We start from the raw sequence: 20,816 nt of genomic DNA on the forward strand, positions 1-20,816 counted from the left end.
AATGCATGATCTTTTAAGAAAATTTAAAAAGCAAAAAGTTGGCGGCGCTATTAGATTTAATAATTTAACTAAAAGGACATAAGTTTAACAAAAAAAATGAACTTTGCCTTTTGCAATTTGATGTATTTTTCTTTGTTGTTTCATTTATGCCAAGCAAATCAAATTTCCATTTTAAAGTGGACCAATAAAATGACTTGAATCTTAATAAATATTAAGACTTTAATTCCAATGTAGAGAAAACTTATTCATGTTTTAAAAGCGGAATTAGACTTAAATTTCTACATAATTTCAAAACATTTAAAAAAAGAACATTTTTTTGTAACCAAATTACCATGCTTTCAAAATATTTACTTTTAAATTTAGTTTGATAGAAGTTTCATGCTAATTTGATAAGTTATAGACAAATATTTAATTAATGTAATATATGTATGTATTATTAATATATGTATGTATTATTAATGGTTTTTTATTTCTAATGTTTATTTTGTCTTTTTTTTTCTATAGGAGTGACAGTTCCTTCAATTTCTTTATGTTTTTCTTTGTATTTTTCTGCCAATTTTGTGCTAATGTTGTACAGGCCATTGGATTGGATGGTTGGGGCACATGGTACGTATCTCATTTTACTTCAATACATAGTAATGTGTCAAATCATTTTATGACAAGTTTTAGTGATTTGTTTATTTATTGCTTATATTTGACCAATTAAAAGGCTTACTATTTAAATACTATAAACCAATATCAACATACAACTCCAGAGAATTCACAGCATTGTTCCATATTATACATTTTATTCACCAATGTCTAGTTTGTTGATATAATATGTGATGAAATCTTTAATTCATGTTGTTAATATCTATAAAATGTTTATATACCGTATTTATTTGAAAAAAAAACGCTTTCCTCGAGAGAAAAAAAAAATCCCCCCCCCCCCCATAGAACTAGAACATCGAAAAAACTCCCCATCAAATGGCCAATGATTCAAATAAATACGGTATCCATATTTGAAATCTCTTATGCATTTAAATGATCCTAATATTTTTACTTTATTACAGAGTCAAATATATTTTACTACATTTTTTTCCTCACAGTATCCCCTCATAAGTACTCTTACTAAATTTCTGATTTTTTTCAGAGATCATTTTCTCTCAAATATTTAGACCTTTTTTATATTAATTTTTTTTATAGTCTAACATTTCTAATTGTTGGTCCTACAGTATCATATTCTTGTGTCAAACAATTATTTAGTACTGTACCTACAAAATCTCTTATGAATTTTGCCAGACACTTCAGTCTCAGTGACACTGGTTCTGGTAGGAACTAAAGAAACAAGTAGTTTATCACATTGATGGACGTGTTATATTGAATCATGCAAATATATTTTGATACAATATTCTAACTCTCGCAGCGGGTTTATCAATGGCATTCATGTAGTAAAACAAGATGGTGCTGGAGCAAAAGTTGTAGGCGGTTTGATGTTATTCATGGGCGGTGTTTGGTCCTTACTGGCTACATTGGATGCTATGTATCTCAAAAAGGTGATCTAAGTCATCTTCATACACCATCAGTGTTTATCATCATTAGAATCAGCTTTTGTTCCAAATACAGCAAACACTATGCTAATAATCGACATTTACACAAGCATTTTTTCCTAATTGTGCAACCATGCATACCATTTTCTGTCTACGTTGCCCTTTGTCAAATCACCATAACATATTATCAATTTTTTTTCTTTTTTTACAATTAAACATGTTTTTTGCACATTTTCTGCGAGTATTAAACATTCACCTCCCAACGATCCGTTTATGTTTAGTACATTTTGTTATAAATCAGCTTACAAATTAGATCATAAAATGAATACATTAGTTACATTTAGAATCCATACCAAGTCTAGCAGAGAGTTTCATATAATTTAAAAAAAATGTAAACTGTGTACATACCAAATAGTTTAATTTCATTCCAATTGATTTCCAGATTGCATAAGAATATAACATGAGATAAATAGATAAAATATAAGATGAGATAAATAGATAAAGTAATGCAAAAAATGGAGGGAAAAATTCAAAATGCGTTTTTAAGGCAATAACCTTATACATATAAAACGAACAATGACAATAAAAACATGAAAATGACAGGACAATAAATAAATAAGACAAATTACTTGCACAAAGCAAATATAGGCTAACATAGTGAAGTTTGCCCAGTTCAATGACAAGTGTATAGATCTTTTTTTTGTTGTACTTTATTTAGTCTAAAGTATTACCATAATTTTTTTTTGCCCTCCATTTTTCATCGGTCCTTTTCTTGTCAATAGATGAATTTGTTTACAATATTATACAAATATACTTTGCCTATTCTAGTCTAAATGTACTATTTTGTCCAACGCACCATTTGAAATTCCTAAATCTACATTTTGTCATGTGACGCTCTTTCAACCAATCGCTAGACGGTAAATGATATAATATTAGCTATTTTTGCCTAGCTTACCTGGAGAAACCAACAGTAGTCTCTATTCAAAGAGCGAGATATGACTCGAAAAGTAGAAAATTCATTGACTACCCCTCTCCATAAATTATATAATCCATGAACCATGTCCTCAACTAGTAGCATCCCTACCAACCACCACCATCTTTTTACAGCGTTTGTTGTACCTTGAAATTGTTAAACTAATAACGATTTAGGTTTAATTTTTTCTCTTTACGAACATCAGTCCTCTATTATTATTATTTTTATTATATTAGATTTAGAATTTGTTTTTTCTTAATAATAAGATAAATTTACCATTTTGTTATTTTTATTAAAAAAATGTTTTTAAACTTTGACAGTGGCTGGTTTGTAGCTCTGAATGTGTTAACCAATAGTTCATCAGGTGGACAAACGTTTGTTGGTTTGTGGATGATGTGTGTAGCCATTTTATTCACTGCATTATCTGTATTAAAACTATTTTATATTAGGAAGGTATTTAATCAAACACTCAATTTATTTTCTTTGTTTGCTTATGAAAAAATTAAATAAAAAATACTTTATATGTAGGTGAATGTTTACTAATATTGAAATCATCTGAAAATATATCAGGTTTGCGTGCGTGCTGCTCTTTTAACAACGCATATTAAAAGCAATTATGTTATAAAATTTTCATAAACTTCAGTTATAAGTCCAGTTATGACAATTACAATTAGTAAAATTAAGCAGCCAAGGAAAAGGCCTACTAATGCTTGAAAATATTTCTAAAATAATAATAATTTAAGACACAGGTAAACAAAAGTACATTGGTTTTAGTTTTTCTAGACTTTATTGTACAATATCTTGCTGTTTAAAATTTCATTGTTTGAGCATCTATCTTAAATAAATTACCAACAACTGAATATAATGGGATTTACAGAAACCAAATTAAATTTTGTTTTGTTTTTTTTGCTTTATTATTTATTTATTTATTTTTTGGGCAAGTTGACTATATTTCAGAAATGTGTTACCTTTAATTCATAAATCGTCTGTTATTTAATGAATGAGTACTGTCTCAGATGAATTGGATTAGAGGCAAACCAATCCATTGTGCCGCCATAGTTTACAGCCTTTCATCTCTATATCAACTATTACTTCAGAAACTTTACTTTAATAGGAGTTTACAAGCTCAAGTAGTATACGTATAAAACGCTATATGTGCCAAAATATTTACTTTTCAGATTTCCGAGTTTGGTCATGAAGATAACAAAATCAAATGAAAATTAAAACACCCAATATATTTCATGTTTTTTTTTTACAATTTTCATCATGTATATTAGTGGCTGGATAGTAACAATCAAAGTTTTAACGGACAGTGAATCTAGCAAAGGCTCACGTCTTTCAGTTGGTTTTATCATGATGACAGTCGCTTTACTGTTCAGCACATTGGCTACATTAAATCTTTTATTCATCAAGAAGGTATTAACGCAAACCAGAACCCAATAATATGTTATTTTTATAAGATATTTAAAAACTTCTAACAGTTGTATATAGTTCTTGTGATTTGCTTAATATTGCACAAAGGTATTATAGTAGTGTTGATCATGGTAACATCTAATTTTTCAAATTTTAAAAGTAGTTACATTATTATTTAAAAGAAAAACCATATAATTATTTATTTCATTAGTTTATCATTATCTTATAGAATCTGCTGTATATGCAGTGCTTTATATTTCACAAATTGGCATCGAAGAAAAGAAAAGTAGTTGACAATATTTAAATAACTATACAAAAAAGGATATAATTATAGAATATAAACATTGCATTTGTTAATACTAAAATAAAACAGATACACCTTGAAATTAATTTTTCTATTTTTCAAACAATCGAAATCCAGACCGGCTAAACTAAATATGGTGGACAACAGAGTTAACTGTATTATACAAAATAAAATTGATAATTTTGTCAAACTTTTACATTTTAGTTTAAAAGAGCTTTTAAAGTAAGAAAAATCATATGTTATCATGGCAACATTTTAGTAACACTTTTTTGTTTTTGTTGCTTTATTAACGTTGCTGCTTTCTTTTCATATATTCACTACTTCCATCCCTTCATCTTCTACTCATTGTGTGTACTGTCACTGTATAATGTCATTAGCGGTTGGATCGTGTCCATTGAAGTGTTGACCGATGGTGACATGTACAACGCTCAACGCATATCCACTGGTTTAATCATGATGATAGTTGCAATCCTCTTCACTGTACTAGCTACATTAAATCTATTATTTCTAAAAAAGGTATGAAAATGACCAAAACAAACTGCATTGGTAAAGTGAAAAGTCTCCAAACAACTAGTAAATATGCTCAAACAAATTTGTATATACAGATGATATATAGTTTCTGTCTTTTCAAATTTTAAATTAAAAATGTCAAAAAAAATAATTATTGATACAAGTTTGTATTTAAATTAATGTAACTTTTGATAGATTGATTTAAATTGATTAATAAAATAATAAAATAAATCAATTTAAAATTCAAAATATAATATAATTTCCTTCTGCCACAAAATGAATAAATTGTTTATAAATAAATTAATAATTTGGAAAATATAAAAATAATATCGCAATGAAAATTTAATTGCTTGTTATTAGATTTTTTGTTTTAATTGACCGAAGTGAGTGTTAATGTAAGTACAGTTTAGTGTCTGAGATCTGTAGTGATAGTATTTGTAATTTGTATGTGTGTTTGTACAGTGTAATTACAGAGTTTGTATTGTAATAATGTGTGCTGAGTACTATGAGCATGTTCATGCTTAGTTATTTACCCGGGTAAGTTGGTGATCTACCCAGGGTAAGTTGCTGATCTACCCGGGTAAGTTGCTGATCTACCTGAGTAAGTTGGTGATCTACCCGGGTAAGTTGATGATCTACCTGGGTAAGTTGGTGATCTACCCGAGTAAGTTGGTGATCTACCCGGGTAAGTTGGTGATCTACCGGGTAAGTTGGTGATCTACCCTGGTAAGTTGGTGATCTACCCAGGTAAGATGCTGATCTACCTGGTAAGTTGGTGATGTACCCGGGTAAGTTGGTGATGTACCCACCAAACATAGCGATGAAGTCAACTTAACCCGGGTAAATAACTTATGAACGTGCTGATGATGTTTGTATTAGTGTATGTTTATTTGTTTTCTTTAATTTTCTTATGGTGGTGGAAATTTAAATTTAATTCAATATTTTGGAAAAGCTTCGCAAAAAACAAGCTTATTTCTTAACTCACTATTTTCTAATTTAATTTAACAAAATGTTTTTTAAATTTATTTTACTTTTTTGTTTATAATCTGTTGAATTACAATTTTAAATAATACATTATAAATAACATATTATGTAATATATAATTATCAATATTTTATTTTATGTACAATTATTTAAATAATATAAAACATATATTTGCTTACAATAATCCTATAATAATTTATTTGCATATTTTCTTTTATAATAATCAAGTTTAATTTTCATCCAATAACAAAACACCAACACATACCATTCATATCACTGTATATTAATATTGTTATACTGTATCAATGAATGTTCATTATGCATTAATAGTATTCTCTATTAATGCATGTAAGCAAAAGAAAAATATATATTTTAATGAATTTCCATTAAATTGTTGCAGTATTCTCATGAATAAAACATAATTTAAAAAAAAGATATTTATATTTTGAAATGAACATAAAACAAAAGTATGCTTTTGATAAATAATGTTTTTAAAAAATGTATGAACCAAATTTTTAGTATCATATTTTGTGTTAAATTAATAAGTATATTTTGATAACATGTCTTACAACAACCATTCACAGGTACACTCCTTGTACCGAAGTACCGGTGCAAGTTTCCAGAAAGCCCAAGAAGAGTTTGCCCGTGGCGTCGTGACCAACCCAGGTGTTCAAACCGCAACCAAGGAAGCAGCTAAGGGAGCAGCAAGTGGTATGGCTTCTGGAATGTTCACTGGTGCCAGCGCCGGCAATAACCAAATGTAATAAATTAGAAGAAAGAGTTTTAAATTATTTAAATAATGTTACTGTTTAGAGGTTTTTGAGATCTACTACCTATAAGATGAAGTTGTGTATGTTGTTGAACACAGGACAGTGTGGAAAGTATATAAGTTAGTTTTAGGTGGTGGTGGTGGTTAGATAGTCATTCCCTTAACCTTGTTAGTCAACAACAACGATCAATTATGTAGCGGAATGCCATGGTTACTATAATAGGTAACCAGTTATTACAATTTATATTAACAATTCATCATAGAACACATCTACAGGGGAAAAATTACAATACTTGGTAAAGAATATGGTGTCTAATGAAAATAACAAGAGAACTATTAGATTCGATTTAATTTTAACAATTGTAGCAAAGTAAAAATTGAAACATAAAATGGAGCATTTCTTAGCCCTGCTAGCAAGGTTCTTGATTTGATACTTCATGTGAATACATATGATAAAATTAAGGCCCTGTTTACACTGGTGGCATTTTAGCATACAATGCTAACAAATTTTGTTTCTGAAAGATAGGGTTTTGAACTGATTAAAATGGAAGATAATTGAATTTAACTCTTCCATAGCAACTATGTTTGCAAAATCTTTGAATTGTAAATATAATATATTGTTAGCAGTTATGAATTAGTGAAAATAATCATATATTGTCGATTAAAGCAAATAGATATAGATTCCAAATGATTCTGATATTCCAAAGAAAAATTTGGGTGATATATTTCTGTTTTGACCGATTTAATTTTTCAGTTTTTTTATGTTTTAAGCAATATATTCCTAACAATTCTTGAGATTCTCTTGTCTGTCATTCTGAGATGTTTTATACTTCAGTACAAGGTTTGTCTCAATTGGGAATCTTAGTCACATCTAGACTCAATTTTAAAAAACCACAAACAATTTTAAAATAAAATATACTTTAAGCTCTGTCTACACTATCAAACTTTATGTGACAACCAAATGTAATGTGCCCATATATGGACATGATGTCATATCACTACCATATTTGGGTATATCACTACATATTTGGGCACATCACACTTTTTTGTCAAACTAGTTTGAGAGAGCGAGCTTTAGATTATTCATGCCTTTAGTATTAGTATAATTTTTTGTTATAATGCAATTATTTAATCAATGCATGTACTGCTATTTCTTAGTAGTTACTACTGATTCTGATAGTTTTATAATTGTTTTAAAATAAATGTATTAATACTCAGACTCGACTTGATAAACTACCAAATTTGTGACTTTTTGTTGAACTAATCCAATGGTTTCTCTGTAGGATAGCCATTTATATATTATATATATATATGTATATTTATATATTCTGTATTATTGTGATTTTTCTCACATAATGTACATAATTGAAACCGTTTAATCATATGGAATACAAATAATCGGACAGAAATATGCATTATTTTGATTTATTTTAATTATCGTACGTACAAAATCCAAAAAATATACTTTAATTCACTAGTCCCAAGTTTGCTACTTGCCATTCAAATGCAATGATTGGTTGATGCTATTATGGGATATGATTGGTTGATGCCTAATGGGAATGTTTCTTTATTGTTTTTATAGTGATGTACCTACATTTGGCATTTATTGCCACTGATAGTATAAGAAATATAAACCTACTGATAAATATATAAAAGATCATGTGTAATTATATATGTTGATTATTCGTTGTTTAAATTATTGCATTTCTGTTTATGAGTTGTGTATAGTATAACTATATTTAATGGTATTAATATATCCATATGTACTGTAAGAGAATACTAGTTCAATTGCATTGATTCACATTTCATTCATTGATAAGTAAAACTAACTAAAATATAGTTTCATTTTTTATTAAACAACAGCAGTAAATATTTAAAACCTCAATCTTCCGACATCTGTACATAAAATGTGTTGTGGTGTTAAACATTTAGGCAGCATTTCTCACAAGAATGAAAGCGAGTATCATATCTTTTGTGAAAAAAAAGAAATACAGTATTCAGTTTTGTGTCGGCTTCATAGCTATTTCATAATTGATCACTGGAAATCAGCATTTTGTTTTAAAAAAGCATGAATTTTATTATCTCTTTCAAACTGGTGAATTTTGATTAATTTTATATTTACCATGACAGTTTTGCTACATTTATTAATTATGTAAAGTTAATTTTTTGCATAATTTAAAAGCCCATTCGTGTCACAATCGATGTTTGATAAAACATTTTAGTTTAAATTTGAAGTTGGTGTTGATGTTTACTCATTATAAAGATATGGTTTTAATGTTTAATAATACAGCATTAGAATAAGAATGTATTTGATAGCCATAAATTGTGTATTGTAATGGTGTAGGTATGAATGAGAACACATTATCAATTGTATATTCTATAGCAGTACAGACTAGTATGAATTAAATAATATATCTTTTTTTTTTTCTGGTATAATAAATATCTACCACCTCATCTAATTTTCAGTTATTTTATTTAGGATAGATATGTAATATTGGCATGTAATTTGGATAGAATGTATGATTTCATTGCATTTAGACCTGTATTATCATGGGGGAGTGGGGTAGTTCAATTGTTCCCATCCTTGCATCAAGATACCGTGTAGTGACAATCTAATCACAACTAGGGTATAATACATAGTCTAGGACCTAGATAACCATTTACGGTGGTTTCATTAGTGACCCCTGACTTAGTGATTCAGTAATTATAATGTAATGTATACCAATAGTTAAATTCCCTTCCCAGTTTGAAAGAGATACCCTAACATTCCTCACAAAAACCTTTATAATAATTTTGCTATTGATTGCATGAACTGTGTTGTTGTACGTAACAGTATCATTTGTTGCTTGGCTTTTGCTGTGTAATGCAAACGTTTCTGATTACAATTGTTTATTATTGATTCAACTGGCTGTAAATAAGAACCATGCAAAAATTCTAATTCAAAGGTTAAAGTTCATTGAACAAGTATTTATTATATGTATTATTTAACTTCATTATTAAACTGAGAATACAACTGTCAATACACTAAGAATTTTCTGTAATTTCGGCCAATAACAGTGGCGTAACAAAGGGGGAAAATGCCCCTGGTTTAGCACTCCTAAGCTACATATTTGCATTGGGGTTGCTTATGCTCTGAGGCCTTAAGCTATGGGATTGCAGTGAGTGCTTAGCTGTTGCGCCAGTGGCTGTGGAGGTTAAATACCTCCATGTTTTAGACCTACTATTTGCAAAGCATATTTCACATTGGTGTATAAACTTACTGGTCTTTAGACGTCCACATTCACTCTGTCTTTGCACATCTCTTGACTTTGTTGCGCTTTGAGCAATTGGGCCTACAAGCCTGCTGATACGTTGGACAAATGTAAATTCATTGTTTTTCATTGTTAGATTGTTAATAAACTGTATTCTCAATGTAAATCTGTTGCAAGTCTGTTATTAGAACTAGTCTTTTATGGTGTACCCAGGTTTGTTTCCGGCGCATTGCATTCAGCTGTTCAACTCCAAAGTAGTTTAATTTTTTTAATTCACACCCAATCAAAACGTCGATGTTGATACCCCGGTTTGTGCAATGTGAAAGCGATATATATTTATCTCATCATTTCATCATCAACTAACTGTACAACATCAACTAACTGTACAACATCAACTAACTGTACAACATCAACTACTGTACATCATCAACTAATTGTACAACATCAACTAACTGTACAACATCAACTAACTGTACATCATCAACTAATTGTACAACATCAACTAACTGTACAACATCAACTAACTGTACATCATCAACTAATTGTACAACATCAACTAACTGTACAACATCAACTAACTGTACAACATCAACTAACTGTACAACATCAACTAACTGTACAACATCAACTAACTGTACAACATCAACTAACTGTACAACATCAACTAACTGTACAACATCAACTAACTGTACAACATCAACTAACTGTACAACATCAACTAACTGTACAACATCAACTAACTGTACAACATCAACTACTGTACAACTAGTACTATCAAATAATTCATTTGTAATTGAGTAAACAGTCAATTTAAAATGTATATAAATTATAGATTTGAAAGTTTTGTATTGTAATACTAACGAGGGTAATAAGGATTCAAATAATTTGTTTCCATAGTTTCATAGCAATTCAACAATTTTATGAAAATACTGCTAATAACAAAAATTGTTGAAATGTATCATGTCATAATATTGTCACAATCTGGAAATTGTGTATTGATTGCCTTAAGAAAAAAATTAATTTGTTGTATTATTATTTTTTCTTAGAAAAAAAACACGACACACATGCCATATTTTCTCAAATTTACATTTTATTGCACTTCTAACAAAAATATACTTCAAAATGTGAATAAATCTATACCATTATAGTTATAATTTGCAATTTAACAACATTATCATCAGTGAAACATTCATAAAAGATAAAATAAATTTATTGCCACTAAAAATAGAACAATTTGACTTTGAGTAAGAAGATGGATCTGCACACATGACAGCAAACACTAAAAGTTTGCTGGTGCAATGCTTATTAAGCCCCTTTCTGACAAACACAGTTTTTGTTTCCTATCTGAAAGGGTCCTGTGGCCAAAATGATGGTATCAGCCAGACCTGGTAACCTTCTCATTTTGTTTCCGCCACAGTATTTCAACATTGTGCAGTCAAGTGTACTGTATCACAGAACTAGATGAAAGGTGAAATTAAGTCTTTGGTTTACACGACCTTTGATGCACAAGCAGCCTATCAGGGAGGAATGTACGGCCACATCGATCACATGGTACAAGAGCCTTCTGGGATGCTTCCCATGATGCTTGGTTCATTGCTGCTATGTCATAATTTCCATTAGCTGTGAGAATAAATAAATATTTATTGGTATTTACATGAAAATACTGTACTACCATATGTATTCGAACAAACGCCCCGGGCGTTTATTTGCGGCGCATTTAATCCACTACTGGCTAAATAAAGTTTCTTGATTTGAATAAAACATGTCTATACATACCAGTTAGAGTTCTCACTTCTGGTTTGATTGGTTCCGGCCTTCGTAGATTACGAGGTAACTTATCATTTTCTATATGCCACTTCTTTAAACACTGAGGTTGGTGGATTGAAATTGATTTTGTACCAAACTCTCGACCACATATGTAACACACCACTGTCTGAGGCCTTCTTATCACTGCGCTTTTTGGTTTCTAAAATAAAAAAAAGTGATTAGAATAGAACATCTGGATCTGATAAGAAATACATAACACTACACACAAAGCTCTGTCTACACTATCAAACTTTATGTGACAAAAAAAATATGATGTGTCCGTATATGGACATGATGATGTCATATTTAGGCCTATCACTACCGTATTTTACAGTAATACAGTTTCACATGACTTTGCTATTTTTATCTTTGGCTATTATATGTTCACACAGATGGAATTATGGCGTATTAGCGTACGACGCTGATAGCAAAGTTAAATTATAAACCACAGAGAAAAAGACACATGGCACGCTTATCACTATAATGGCCTCCAGGATGCTTCTTGCTATCATCAGTGTCGTACCATAAAACGGTACACTAGACTGTTTTAGGCTGACTTTAATTAACCCTCAACGCAACATTTGTCAGCTCAATTTCAATTATTCACACTAGATTATTCACAAAGCACTATTAAATATCAAGACGTATTATAAATGATTTTATTGAATTCCAATTCTCAGTTTGCGTCATAATTTGATTGAACTACAACTATTGATTTGAAGAATATTAAATGTTATTAATAATTTATTCAACTAGACAAAGTAGAACAAGTTGTGGAAGCTTACAATTACAGATAATTGATTAGGGATTCATTCTAGTTTTAGTGACGCAAATAAAAATCATTATAATGTATTTTAAATAAGTTATTCCTACTAACTATAAGTTGTTACACAATAAGCTACACTACACATGTCAAAGTGCTGTACAATCAAGTATTAATATAACATAATTTAGCAATTAACAGAGTTAAATCTCGTTAATTAATTTAATAAAATAAGAAAAGAGTTGACTGTGCAAAACAAATAGCACAATAAATGATTACGGTGCATACCACTAACCATCCCCTCAAACCTCCCCACATCCAATAAGTACTCTGTTGACAAGTTATGGGTATGGCATTGATACAAAGTTACATATCACTAGTTAGAATATAATACAGTATTTCTTACCTTTTGTACTTTATGCTATAAATAATTAAAAAATAAGATAAAATTATAATTCTACGAGGCAGAAATAAAGTGTGCAGCAAATCTAATAATTATAGTGTATTTTGCAATAAAAAATAAATATTGCATTGGTGAGTGAATTCATGCATCTAATACTGAAAAATGTAATAATTTAAACACAACAAAATTCATTATAACAAAATAAGTTTTTACTTACATAATGAGATGGCTTCAAAGTTTCAGGTCCAGAGCGAGTTATAGTTCTCGTCCTTGGTCTGCATGTAGCCTCATGCCTTTGAATTCTATCAGGTAAAAATGTACGCTCACAATTTTTACAAGGCACAAGATTATCTTGACTAGCTTTCCAAGCTGCCTCGTTCACGTTCACACTAGTAGGCAGGCCCTTCTTATTCTGCGGTTTCTTAGGAATCGGTCTTCGCATTTCACGTGGTAAATTATCGTTCTGTATCTTCCACTTTTTTAAACATTGCGGCTCATGTATGGGTATAGATTTGGTGCCAAATTCACGGCCACATATATAGCAGATGACAGTTTTTGGTTGTATTAAACGATGTACTTTTGTCAAACTTTCTGATTTATGAATGTTTGCATCGTTTGCTTTCATAAATGGTGGATTTCCTGAAGGATTTTTTTCAGCATTTATCATTTCTGCCGTCAGTAATTTAACGCCTCCGGATTTAGATCGGCAGATAGATTCATGTTTTACTATTCGATCAGGAACAAATGTACGGCCACAGTACGAGCAAGGAACAAGCATGTCGTTCGCAGCGTCTTGCGCTGCCTGATTATAGTCGTATGTTCCTGAAGAGTTCACAGTTTGCGTTTTTGGTTTCTGTGGCGGAGGTCTTCGTAAGTGTTTTGGCAGTTGACTGTTCTGTAATTCCCATTTTTTTAAACATTGTGGTTCATGAATTGCGATGGACTTGGATCCAAATTCTCGGCCGCAAATGTAGCAGAGAACTGTCGGTCGTTTCATAATTATGTCAACAGCATTCTTTGAAGATTTTGTTGACTTGTTCGTAGAATTTGATGAGCTGGATTTTGCAGAGTTATTTCTACTCTGACTAGAAGAAGGTGGCTGAAGAGTTCCATCCACTGTCACTTTACTCCTTTGTAGTTCAGTCACGGCGCTAGGATGCGATAAATTTGTAGTGCGAGGGCGTTCTTTATCTTGTGGATGTGCTGATTCTTTACCACCCCATGATCGAGACAAAGCATGATGGCCTGGTTTTACTTGACCTCCATTGACCTTTTTGCACATATTTTCATGAATCTCAATTCTTTCTGGTAAGAATGTTCTTCCACAAATTGAGCACGGGGCTAACTGTCCAAGTGAGCTTTGATATGCAGCTTTGTTAAAGCGCTTTATGTCATCATTTGGCTGTTGACCATTTTTTATTTGCGGTAATACTTGTGGTTTCACTGGGGCTGGCCGACGCATACTCTTTGGCAATGTTGCATTCTTGTTAGTCCATTTTTTTAAACATTGTGGTTCATGGATGCTGATAGAACTGCTACCAAATTCTCTGCCACATATATAACAGACCACTGATTGAGGTTTCACACCAGGCATCTCATAATGTTTGCTGTTATTATCGTTGAGATCAGCTTTTCAGATTTTCTGTTCAAGAAACATAACAGTACTTTTGTTTATTTTATTCCCCGGACCTTGGAATTGGAAGGCTCCGCTCGCAAAGACTTTGCAAGCGGAGCAAATGGCCCAGACCAGACGACAAGCCAAAGTACTCAAGTCAATATTTATGTTTTGACCCCCTCCCCTAACTAAATTAAAAATAAATCCTGCACACGCCCCGAACATTAAATTTAGTGGCTGATTGTTATTAAGGTTATTACGTTAGTGTAAATCAGAACTAAGTACGTACCTACCTTCCGTCTGGCCTCTAGCACACTTCTCTGACTTTAGTTAACGACCGCTTGTATCAACTGACAGTGACTACTAACCCGGCAAGTAATGTATTGTTGTCTTAGATTGTACGACGTACCGTACTTAAAAGATCCAATTTGTAATGTATACTTGACTACCATGGTAACAAAATCGAGACCATTACCATTCATTGAGGGCGCTATATCTATTATTTGTACAGAGAGTCACGGCTCTATATTTTGTATAACTTGTACAGATTGTGATTATTCCTTTTGATTATCATCTGATACTCAGTGTTTGTTTGTGTACAATTGCTTAAAAATCCAAGAGCCTAAAGATTTATTTTCAAAGATTCACCTAAAAATGCAAAATAATGTGAATGAAGAAAGCTTGCATTTTTTTTTGTAATACGCCCTCTGTAAAATTGCGCTTGAGACTAATCCATTTTAATATAGGTACCGCTGTAGTGCCCTGGTTGTAAAGTTGTATGTTAATATTTTCATATTGACATTTCTTTGCCTTTGGGTCCATTGTGTATCTTTTTATACCGGAATAAAGTAAAATAAATTTAACATAATAAAAAAAAAAATAAAAAATAAATGTTTATGATGAAGGGGCTAAAAGCTCTCCGAGGAAAGAAAATGTGCGCTAAAAAATGGTCAAATTGTGTTACGTCACAATTCGTTAATGACAATAGAATCATGTTCTCAATTTAAGGAAGAATAATATTTTAAAAATATATATATAATTACCATTTTTTGTATACTGACATTTTTAAATATCTCTCTTTCAAAATAAAAGAAAAAAAAATTTTTTCCATGAACAAAAATAACATACCCGAGGTCCGAACCTCAATCTAGTAGAGCTAAGAGCACTCAAAGCCGAGCATTACCCGTTAAGCCACAAAGTACATGACTGAACAGCTGATAATAGTCTATCTATACGTGTATTACGTAATTACGTCATAAATACACATATAACCTTGCTAAAACCAAAATGTCCAGTTAGCTCAGTCGTCTGAGCGTCGTGTTAACACACGTATGTCGTGGGTTCGATTCCCACGCTGGTCGGTGGAATAGAGTTAAAGGCATGCGGCCACTGTGTTTGGGGTTCACAGATCATACGTCCCCCTTTCCACCACACATCATGAGGCGACAACATCAATGCATCTGGTGATGTGCTGGAAACGACCCCAAAAGGCTGTGGCAGGGCCTTAGTGCTGAGGCAGGGAGAGCACATTTAACATCCTTTTTTTTATTTAATTTTTTTCAACCTGTATTCGATCTCGTAATTTTTATGTTTGGCGCCCTCAATTTTAAAAGAAATTAATAATAGAATGGAATTTATATTTCATCGCAGGTGTACTATACGAAGCGGTTCGGTATGCCGTGCGTTGTTATACAAATGAGTTTATACAGGTGTAGTGGGAAAGATGGTGTTGTTAGTCATTCGCGATCAACACGCCACACTGTTAAATTTTATTTTGTTAATCAATGTTACTACATTGGTAGCGACATATCCGATTTATGCAAGATATTGTATTATAATATGTTATGAATAAACGTTTATGGTAGTTGGTGTGTATGGCCGCACAGTCCCAGAATAAACATGTTTTAAACAGATAGTTTGTACGTCTCTGATGGTTTTTGTATGGGGTTAATGGGAGTGAAATAAGATCAAATATAGAACATTTGCAAAGATGCCGATGTCTAGACCAACTTCGAAACTTAGATTAATTCCGCCGCCGGGCTCGGCTAGGCCTTAAACATATACGAACTTCGTTACGAAGTCGAGTTTTTTAAGTAGAAAACCCCACCTAACATTTTGAAGTCGCATCTGGATATAGATAGTTGACATACATTATCATAATTATCATAGGTGATTATGTATAATAATAAGTATAAGTGCAATTCTGCAATTCTGGGGACTTAGCTCTATTTTCATTCTTAGCTCTGCCCCAACCACGGTGGGCTAGTAGGCCTACAGGAGACTTAATTTAATTTCATATTTCAATGAATAGGTGCACTTTCCGGGAACAAGCTCTATTGTCCTGGTGAGAGTCTTAAAAAGTTTGTTTCATATAATTTCAAATCATTTTTTTTGGGCGGGAACCTAGCAGCTCTATTTTTCAAAATTGTCTTTGCTCATCCCGAACCATTGTGGGGTACTGAAGACTCTTATACATTTGTTTCAAAATAATAGATTTCATTTCCGAGGACCTTGCAGCTCTATTTTAAACAGTTTGGTATGCCGTGCGTTGTCATGCAAATGAGTTTGTGCAGGTGTAATGAGGAAGATGGTACATTTTGTTAGTCATTCGCGGTCAACGCGCCACGCATTGTTAAATTTATTAAATCATGTAAATAAAACAATTTTCGGGCGTAATCTCGAAAAGAACTCCATGTGGAAAAAGAAGCCCACCCTAGAGTACTAAAAAGTGAAGGAGCACATTGGCTGTTTTTCGAGGTTTTATGGTAGTCTATTTAATAGAAAAATGAATGCCATAACACTTTGTTTCTGATTTTGAAAGGACCACTTGTTTAGGCTTAGGCCTGCAATATTCAACATTATAGTTATTTAAAAAACATTATGCGAAAACAAATGTTTACCTAGATTGCTATAGCAAGAACCCAACATACTGAGCACATTCTAAGTAAGCATACTGTCTCTATTGTGAAATGATGACGTCAGTTGTCAGCAGGTTGTCCAACTTAAAAGCTTACTTCATCCATAACTTGTCTGCTTTTCCCGCTACTTTTCTGCAGTAATGTCTTTTGATACTTTTAATGGGGGAGGCTTTAAGATACCTCAACAAACTGTTACTTACTCGTTTGAGTTTTATACTTTTAGACGTCACATGGAATTAATGTTATTAAGCAATGTACTTAGATATCTACATAATATTAAGTTCTGTTTAGAGTACGCTTCTCAAAAACATACATCATTTGAATGTTCATAATGCTATATGATTTTGTTATACTTAAATCATTGTAAAACTTTATATTTTTATTGCAACAGATTTTCATTCTATGTAGCTTAGAAATGTTATTTATTTCTAACTTGATATAGAATATAATGTTGTGTTTTAATAGAAATCATGTGTCGTCACTAGCACAAGATAATCACATTTGCTCCAAACATATTATGTGTTATACCGTAGGAATACACAGACCGTAAAATACCGTTTCCTTTCAAACAAAGTAGACGTACTATATTAAAACCTCATTCAATAAAGATCATGTTTAAAGGGTAGGTACTTCTGTAATCCTTGGGGAAATGAAAACAAATTAACGTATGCCCCAATTCTTAAAGTACCCACTTGGCCTAGTACTCAGAACATTCGTCTGTCGATCGTTTCCAGTCAGTGGTTAATGCGCAAACTCAGAACATTTGCTCAATAAACCAATTAAGATGGTACTGATCTGTTTGTATATAAATCCCTTGTAGATAAATGTAAGAAATTATGATGATTATGTGCAAGAGTGCGGTTTATGAATAATAATGATATATCGAAGAATCGCTACGCTTCATCGATTCTATTATTTAAACGCACGAAATGAAACAAAAACTATCGTTATTGTATTGGTCGTGACGTCATGGCTCTTAGTGACAGCTTCAATACAAAGTGTTAGTAGACAGGCTTCTTTAAATCATCATTGATAGGCATGTACCAGATCGATGTACAGTATTAGTGCATTGTCTTACAATCTTGGTCACGTCGTATATATGAGCTTGGAAGACAAGTTAGCAGAGCATCTTAAAATTGCAGTTAAGAACAATGCTTAAGAGAGGTCTTGGTCTTATTAATACTTATTCGAATTAAACTCAAGACAAAATACTGGACGATAGGTGTTGATGATTTACACCTGTAAGCCGCCATCTACAAAACAAAAATATAAGTTTGACGACGCAAATTGCCTATGTGTACTTTAAACAAAATTCAACAAGGATAATATGTGAGGAATTACTAGTGTGGTAGAGAGCTGACTTTTTCAAGGCAGCAGCAGCTGTATCGATTTATGGTATAACGTGCTTTGTATACAACTGATGTTATTGAATTGGGTATCGAACTATGTCTTAAAATAGGTAGGTTTTGTGTACTGATAATGGCCGTGTTATAAAGTGTAGAGTTATGTATTGGAAAGTACAATTTCAATGTATAACATTATTGAATACATGTTTTCAAGCCCGGGATTCGGTTTTATAATTATATGGGACTTTATAACACTCAAACTCCTTACCCAATACTATATAAAACAGTTTACATTAGTAAAATAACAACATTCTAACACTCTAGAACTGTAAATGCCATAGAATAAGTACTACACAACATCACATGATCTTCTAAAAAATCCCCATCCCAGACACTTAAAAAACATTACCCATATATCCAAGAGCACTTCAAAACAACATGTTTACAATAATCACATTATAAAATCTTTCATTTATATAGCATCCCACACGCCCGTACCTTAGTCACAATTTTTTAATAATCCAGTTATTTTGTACCAATGGTGACATTTCCACCGTGGTGTACCACATCCACCAACTAAAATAACAAACTGGTTTAATAAACCGTGTTTACACGACCGCCTGATTCTACTGCAGACTAACGAACTCCATCCGTCATTCTGTTTACTGAATGTTAATTTTAGAATTATATTCTTCTTCTAAGAAGCCGTTATAACCACAATGTGTGATGTGTCCTTCCCACTCCTATGTAAATTATGTGGTTAAACTCATTTTTTGCAGTATATTTACGATCATCTGAATGTGTGTAAATTATACTGTAAGCCTAATTCTATTTGTAGAATCGCTAAGTTGTCTAACTTTATTTAAAATTAAAAGAGCAACATCACCTCATTGCATAATATATATCGCCTTAGTGATTGAGAATAATATGTCTTTACACTGTAAACCTTGTACGGTATATACAGTACTGAAAAATATAAGAATTAAGGTGGCAGATAGAGGGTTCCAATCATATACAACTCATGATAATAGAGCGAATAATGCTGTATATAATACTGTATACAGCTGTTATTACCGTAGTTAGAATGTTACTTGAAAGATTACCGAATACGAATTATTACGGTACATTTCTTAACGCTCAGGTATAGGCATGACTTTTAAATATAATATCTTTTTAAATGTACCATAAATCAAATTGATAATTATTGGAATGTATGATCAATAGACATTTTTTCCCCACACCTTGTCTTTAAGTCAATCTTAAGATGCAACAAACCATTATTGTTTGCGTGAAATAATGCATCATTAAACATTATGTGATTACGATGTTTTTAATGAGCCAAATTCGGCATCTCAATTGGATAAACTAATAATTATGTTTGATATTTATCTAATAAAATATTGTTTCTAAAGTCGCGTATTTTATTTGTTTGGCGTATGAATATATACAAGTTCGTGGTTAGGCAATTATCGCCTTGTTGGCGTGTTTTAATTTGTTTCTGTAGGCCCTATAATGAATATTGTTTATCATTTAATATTGCTCCTACGGGTGTTTCTAGGAAATTAAATATAGCTACCACTTCGTTGCATATAATTTGTACTTGACTGCTATACTTCCTAATGATTGTCAAAGGCCGTGATTGCTCCGCTACAGACTTTGGTTTATGTATTCATTATAGTTTAGAGACGATGTTGTTTTTTTATTTATTAAAGTCACTAATTTCAGATAACCAACCGCGTTATATTGATGAAAATCAATCTAAAGCTATCAAAATGTATGCGAAACAAAAAAATGTGCCTATATATGGACATGATGATGTCATATCACTACCATATTTGGGCATATAACTACCATATTTGGGCACACCATATTTTTTGATTAGTTTGATAGTGTAGACAGAGCGTACCACAAGTCTTTTAAATAGTGTTTTGTGGAGTAAAAAACATAACCAAATTATTAAGCCGTCATTTAGAAACAAAATTGGATTTCATAACTAATATATGCCTATAATACGGGTGTATATAGTATATTTGTAGAGTACCGTATAAAACATTTTAAACTCTATGGTTTTGTGGTTTATGTATAATAATTAAATTTTAAGGAAATTATAGTCATTCTATACAACTAGTAGCCTAATAAAAATAGTGAAAATATCAATAAATGTCATTAAAGAATAACTTATTTTATTTCATTTAATTTTAGGCCTATTATATTTATTACCATTAGTTTTAC

General features: G+C 31.6%; 3 protein-coding genes across 7 annotated transcripts in view; 2 read left to right on the top strand and 1 right to left on the bottom strand.

The window, feature by feature from the left end:
* The window catches only part of LOC144854780 (secretory carrier-associated membrane protein 1-like), a 20,278-nt gene extending 10,379 nt beyond the window's left edge, over window positions 1-9,899 (top strand). For 2 of the 4 annotated variants that reach the window (XM_078712759.1, XM_078712762.1), the window contains exons 7-9: window positions 505-606; window positions 4,597-4,735; window positions 6,298-9,899. In XM_078712759.1, coding sequence (XP_078568885.1) covers window positions 505-606; window positions 4,597-4,735; window positions 6,298-6,477 — 421 coding nt within the window. In that variant the 3' untranslated portion in view covers window positions 6,478-9,899. Of the gene's footprint in view, window positions 1-504; window positions 607-2,822; window positions 2,956-3,779; window positions 3,919-4,596; window positions 4,736-6,297 lie in introns of all 4 variants that reach the window. The other 2 variants (XM_078712761.1, XM_078712760.1) reach the window with 2 other exon arrangements.
* Window positions 9,900-10,885: 986 nt separating this feature from the next.
* On the bottom strand, window positions 10,886-14,693 carry LOC144854769 (zinc finger protein 474-like). 2 transcript variants are annotated; one of them, XM_078712741.1, is made up of 5 exons: window positions 14,610-14,693; window positions 12,923-14,347; window positions 12,709-12,723; window positions 11,510-11,699; window positions 10,886-11,353 (listed from the first exon to the last, which is right to left on the bottom strand). In XM_078712741.1, the coding sequence occupies exons 2-5, from the start codon at window positions 14,297-14,299 to the stop codon at window positions 11,208-11,210; spliced, it is 1,728 nt and encodes a 575-aa protein (XP_078568867.1). In that variant the 5' UTR covers window positions 14,300-14,347; window positions 14,610-14,693; the 3' UTR covers window positions 10,886-11,207. The 2 variants fall into 2 exon arrangements, with proteins under 2 accessions (XP_078568867.1, XP_078568868.1); XM_078712742.1 differs by lacking the exon at window positions 12,709-12,723 and having other exon boundaries at window positions 10,887-11,353.
* A 3,650-nt stretch (window positions 14,694-18,343) lies between these two features.
* LOC144853969 (sodium/calcium exchanger 3-like) overlaps window positions 18,344-20,816 on the top strand; it is a 41,436-nt gene continuing 38,963 nt past the window's right edge. Inside the window, exon 1 of the mRNA XM_078711849.1 lies at window positions 18,344-18,697. The gene's annotated coding sequence lies outside the window, so the exon portion shown is untranslated. The remainder of the gene's footprint in view (window positions 18,698-20,816) is intronic.

This window comes from Antedon bifida, chromosome 10, assembly GCF_963402885.1.
Source record: "Antedon bifida chromosome 10, ecAntBifi1.1, whole genome shotgun sequence".
NCBI classification, from domain to species: Eukaryota; Metazoa; Echinodermata; class Crinoidea; order Comatulida; family Antedonidae; genus Antedon; species Antedon bifida.

What these genes read in the sequence shown, in the direction of transcription:
- LOC144854769 (XM_078712741.1), bottom strand. Translation starts at nt 14,299, where the DNA reads ATGCCTGGTGTGAAACCTCAATCAGTGGTCTGTTATATATGTGGCAGA. An exon ending in AGAAGTGAGAACTCTAACTG is followed by an intron (nt 11,354 to 11,509) that starts GTATGTATAGAC and finishes TTATTCTCACAG; the next exon opens with CTAATGGAAATTATGACATA.